A 5702-nucleotide genomic window follows, 5' to 3' on the forward strand; every position below is an offset into this window, starting at 1 on the left:
ACTTTACTGGAGGGATTTTACTAGACAGGATCTCAACCCATTTCCAAACGCCTATAAAACGCGGTACTACTAACTACTAAGTTCTTACATCCACATTCACCGAGAGTTACAAGACGAGCTGTGACAAAGGCGCCTTTTAGTAGAGAATGTAATTCAACATAACTTCTGCAAAATATTTTATAGAGATAATACCTAAAACTAGGCAAATCTTTAATCACACACCTAATCTTTTAGGGAAGACTTTTATAATAACATGCATATACACAATAAATCGATATAAAATAATTCACAGTAGTAAAGATTAAGGAAGCAAATCCTCAAAACCAACAATTCTATCCAAACTTATTTACAAGCTAAATTGTACAGTAATGAGCTGGCGTTATAATCACTAAACACCAATGAACAAAGTCCAAATCTTGTCTATCTCTGTAGAGAAAAGCGTGTGACCCTCGTGTCGTTGCGGGCATCTCTCCGAATCAAAAGGGGGCTCTGGATTCTTATAATTACCCATAATTCCTCAAAACAAACTGGACTCGTAATTGATTTTTGCAAGGAAAAGGACATCTCTTCAATCCCCATTAGCTACGATCTGGCTGAAGGACGTTCTTTTCGCTTTCCCCTTTCGTTGTAAGGCCCTTCCCTTTTGTCATCTCAATTAACGCATACGTATAATTTTTCAGCTGTATACAATGTGGTTTCTCTTTTATACGGTTTTGCAGATCTGTTTTATTCCTATCGATTTGTCGAAATTCATTGGTTTATTAACTTGATTAATTGACTGTCCTCGGAAAAAAATTGGGAACTTTTCTATCCTCTCCATTGAAAAATAAGGATTATGTAAAATTGAGATCCGTATATTACGTATGTCATTGTACGATTTTTAGTAATAAAGGAGTTTAATATTTGGACTCTCAAGTCGAAATGCAACTATTAACATTGAGGTTCAGTATTTAGTGAGTTTTGAGATGTTTGCATTACCTCAAAGTCTAACTAGTTTGGGATTGAGGTGCACTGACTAGTGAGTTTGTTTGATGAGTTTGATGTTTAGAGGCGATTTATGTTTCGGGCCTTGTACAAAGCATATTGATGAAATCGTGTGATTGATGAGTTTGATGTTTAGAGGCGATTTATGTTTCGGGCCTTGTACAAAGCATATTGATGAAATCGTGTGATTGCAACAAGCTCTGTTGGTCAGGGATTAATAACTTTGTGGAGATTAAGTATATTGGGCTTAATTGTACTTATGGATCAGGAAGAGGTCTTAGCCTGATAAGTCTAGAGGTTTGATACAATCAACTTATAATGTAGTTACGTTGTGTCGAGTGTAATATTTTACACAAATTGTCTAAAGGCATTAACACTATCTTTTTTAGAAAGCCTCAAAGTGTTGCCTGCTATAGTCTAAAACTTTGTTTGCAACAGATTATGTGGTTAAAGAAAAGTATGTAATCTGTTGAACTAAGCTAAAGGGCAGCCCGGTGCACTAAGCTCCCGCTATGCGCGGGGTCCGGGAAAGGGCCGGATTACAAGGGTCTATTGTACGCAACCTTATCCTGTATTTCTGCAAGAGGCTGTTTCCACAACGTGAACTCGTGACCTCCTGATCACATGACAACACCTTTATCAGTTATGCCAAGATTGTGTTGAACTAAGCTGCTTAACATTCTCTTTGCACCTTGAGTTGGGTTTATCACTCCTAAACTCGAAAAGAGATTCTCACTTTAGGGATTTTTTGGGAGTGATGGTCTTTGTCAATCGTCCAGTTGAGCTGTATTTATGCAGTTATGAGGTTGGTTTGTGCTAATGAACAGGTTTATTGAGTGTATTCTGAAATATCAATACATATTGATATTGCATTGACATCTGGCCTGGGTTGTTGCTCCTTTGATGATGAGAAGTGAGAATATGAATGTTATGGTGCGGAAGAATCTGAATTTCATAATCAACTGATAACGACAGCTATAGGAATTAAACATAGCTATTGCGTCAGAAATATTTTGGAATTTCTGAATAACATGACCTGATTGCCTTTCTTATCTTAGAACTAGACAGAGCAAATTTGGATTCTTTGCATGCAGCATTGACATTCATGGTGCCGGATTACATCCATATACTACTTCACTACGATAGTGTTGCATTATCATTTGCTAGCATAGTGTTGTTACATAATGACTAGTATGAGGAGATTGTTATTCTTTGCATATTGCGCTATGTTATTAATATCCCTTTTTTTGATACAGTGGAGTTGTCTAGCAGATATAGAGATGGATAATGAATAAATCATATATGGTAACTCGATCATGAACCGAGTTAATGCAAATGAATCTCATATGCATTTAGTTTTAATTTAAGTGAAATGAAATGAAAAAAAATAGAGATCTGCTACTCTGCCCTCTAACCATGTTGCTACATTCTCTCGTATCGCGTAATTGATTCATATGATCTCTCCCCCCCCCCCCCCCCCCCCAAAAAAAAAAAAAAAAAAAAAACCATATCCAGAAAATGATGTCTCTAATCAATTTAGTGGTAAGAAAAGGAAGGATGTGGAAATGGCTATTGTTGGCCATTATTTTTGCCAATCATTTTACAGTTATCATTGTTACTTTGACATTGTTGGATTAGTTACTAATGGTTCAATTGTTTTCAGTAGTTCATATCTTAATTTCTAGATGTGTTATAAACTGGCTTCATACCTGAAAGCTAGCTAGCAGATGCCTATTATATCGCCTTCTCCCTCCCTCTTTGTCTTGCCCCAATTGCTGCTGTTAATGGCTTAGGGCCAGTAAAATATAGATTTTCACTTCCATTTGTTGTCTCCCAGAATTTAATCAGTGCTCTGTGCTCTTCTATAGCACTCATATTGCTTACTACATTGAATTTAAGTAGGTGCAGGAATTGTATCCGGTTGCAAAAGATTCGGTGTATAAGCTATGGTTCTTGAAGTTAATATATCTTCACCTCATAGGAGGTCACAGACCCAGACTGCATTTTCAACTTCATCATTAAAAAGACAACATTCTCGAGGTGATGAATTTGGGAGCTGTTCGACTCTACTTCAGCGTCACCGCTTCCTGCTAACTGCACTTGCCCTCCTAGCGTTTCTTTGCACTATCTATCTCTACTTTGCAGTCACTTTAGGGGCCGGTGACTCATGTTCTGGCTTGAAAGGGTCTCAAAAAGCAGCATGCTATGTGGAGCATGGAAAAGCATCGATGGCCAAAGGAAAACTCAAGTTCTTCTAGCACATTGATAGTTTTCTAGCTGAAATAGCGGTTAGCTGAATGATTGCTCCTTTCTTTCCTTGTGAGGGGCACACTCGTATAGCTCAATGTAACATTCCTCCTGTATTCTTTTAGACATCTGTGCTATAGTATGATTTATATATATATATCAAATTGCACCAAATTTGGTCCAGGAAACTATTTGACATACGTGAAGCGTTCTCTGTTGCTAAGAATTAATCGTGGATGTTTAGCTCTGCTGTTTGAGTGCCATTTTCTTGTGGCATACGGATGTAAACGACGATGTGACGATGAATGAACTGGAAAATAACATTATTGAGGTACAACGTGAAGATAGCTTGCCATTCTGAAGGCTTTTAAAATCCTTCAATGGACTAAGGAGCAAGTCACCACTCAATTCCTCCAACTCAGAATCACGTTTCCGCTTGCTCTTTTGTTTTTTCTTGGGATTACTGCACTTTTGGTCCCTTCGGTCATTTGGTAAATTGTAATTTTGATCATTGTCATCAGCATTTCTTCACAGTTGAGCTATAATGGTTTCTTTCTGAAATTCCATTACCCTTTCCCTTTCCCTTTCTCGTTACCTTTAACCTTTCACCAAAAAAATAAAAAATAAATAATTGAACCACGTAAAGAGCTAAAGCAACGGGAAAACTAAATCATGAAAAGAACAAAATTGGTAGCTATGCAGTTGAGCAAGAGTAACAACGGGTCAAAACTTTGTCTACAAAGTAAACTAATACCATTGCATATCAAGTCTTCTTACACTACTCTCCTTTTAGATGCTGCTGGCGGTTACAGAAGATAATGCAAATAGGGATGGCAATGGGGCGGGGCGGGTTTATACTTATGCGGGTGCGGGCGGGTTAAAATAACAGAAATTTATTTTTTTGCGGGTGCGGGTGTGGGTTTAAAATTTTTACGAAGTTACTGCGTTTCAAGTTCCTGTTGTTGTTATTGAAATTATTCTCACTTTTCCTTCATTTGTGATGGATGAATGATGAATTAATAGGATCTTTACTGAAATGAACAAATGCTTTAATTTTTTCTAGCAAGCTGACCTTTTAGTAAATAGCTTTTGTAATTTGGGATGTGTAGCGCATCCCAGTGTGGAACTTTAAGCTTAAGATTCTGATTCTCAATGAACTGGAAAGAATGGCTTTTTTGCCTTATGGCATCCTTCATCTGTTACTATTGTATATTCCTCCTTTTTTTTTTTTAAATTTTTTTATTAAATTATACATTTTCAAAATATAACCGGTAAAAAGATTATGTATTTAACATTTGAGGATATAAAATCTATAATAAGACACTTTGAATTAAATTATGGTGCTAAATAATCACTTTAGATGCTTGATTCTGAATTTAAATGATTATTGTTTAGATTAAATATACTTATAATTGAAATAAAAATAAGACAAATTGAAAGGAAAAAAAATTGCGGGGAGAGGCGGGGCGGGTGGTGCGAGTGTGGTACGGGACGGGTGGACGCGGGTTAAAAGAGCTATGCAGGGCAAGGCGGTGCGGGTTGAAATTTTGTGGGTTAAGATAGAACCCGCACCATTTGCCATTCCAACCAAGGATGCGACCAACCCCACCAAGTAGCCACCTATAGCTCCATAAGTCAAGGAAAAATATTTTATTATAAATATATGAATGATATCTACAATTTTTTATTTTATCCACACATTAAATAAGCTACCAATAACACTATTTATAATAATACGAGACCTATTTTTTTTAGGGATAATGCACAAAATCCTCCCCGACCTATGACCATATAACCAACTACACACCTTTTCTTTTCGGGGTCCTATTACCTCCCTGAACTTTTTTTAAGTAATATTATTTACCCCTTAAAAAGCAACAACCAGATGCGTGCAAGGTGGTGAAATACATGCGCCTAAAATGTGTATTTCTTACTTAAAAACTTTTTTTCACCGTTTTCTCCTTCTTCCTTATTTTCCTATTTGCAGGCCTTCATTACCATATCCGGCCAAAAGGCAAAAACCTCATTTAATGGATTTTATATAATACTTGTTTGATATTGTCAGATCTGGCCGGAGAACGAAACTCCGACGAAGACCCTTGCTCCAACGAAACTCCAGTGAACGAAACCGTTTTGATTGTTTGTAGGTTCTTATTGAATCATGCTCGTTGCTCCCTGTAGTTGTAGCTCTGTTTCTATTATTAAACATATCTGCTTTTGATTTCTGGGTTGATTTTGCGTTGTATTGGATTTTTGCTCCGGCATTTCACCGTTGAAACGATGTCCCCCTTGTTCGTACGAGAAGAGGTTTAGAAGCGAAGGAGACTAAGTAATTTGATGTAATTAATTCTGTAATGTCCAATCAAAAGATGACACTTGTACTTGTTATTCAATTTTAAAATTATTTTTGTAACTTCCACTTGCCTTTAAGAGAGTGTACACACTCTCTATGCCACGTCAGCACTTAAGGT

The 5702-nt window shown here is 36.8% G+C and overlaps 1 protein-coding gene across 2 annotated transcripts; it reads left to right on the forward strand.

The window, feature by feature from the left end:
- The first annotated feature begins 489 nt into the window (after positions 1–489).
- On the forward strand, positions 490–3405 carry LOC104242192 (uncharacterized). 2 transcript variants are annotated; one of them, XM_009797217.2, is made up of 2 exons: positions 490–627; positions 2887–3405. In XM_009797217.2, exon 2 carries the CDS (start codon positions 2931–2933, stop codon positions 3240–3242), a length of 312 nt encoding a protein of 103 aa, XP_009795519.1. In that variant the 5' UTR covers positions 490–627; positions 2887–2930; the 3' UTR covers positions 3243–3405. The 2 variants fall into 2 exon arrangements, with proteins under 2 accessions (XP_009795519.1, XP_070016674.1); XM_070160573.1 differs by having other exon boundaries at positions 512–627; positions 2884–3405.
- Positions 3406–5702: the final 2297 nt, after the last annotated feature.

The sequence above is a fragment of the Nicotiana sylvestris genome, chromosome 10 (assembly GCF_000393655.2).
Source record: "Nicotiana sylvestris chromosome 10, ASM39365v2, whole genome shotgun sequence".
In the NCBI taxonomy this organism is placed as follows: Eukaryota; Viridiplantae; Streptophyta; class Magnoliopsida; order Solanales; family Solanaceae; genus Nicotiana; species Nicotiana sylvestris.

What these genes read in the sequence shown, in the direction of transcription:
- LOC104242192 (XM_009797217.2), top strand. Translation starts at nt 2,931, where the DNA reads ATGGTTCTTGAAGTTAATATATCTTCACCTCATAGGAGGTCACAGACC.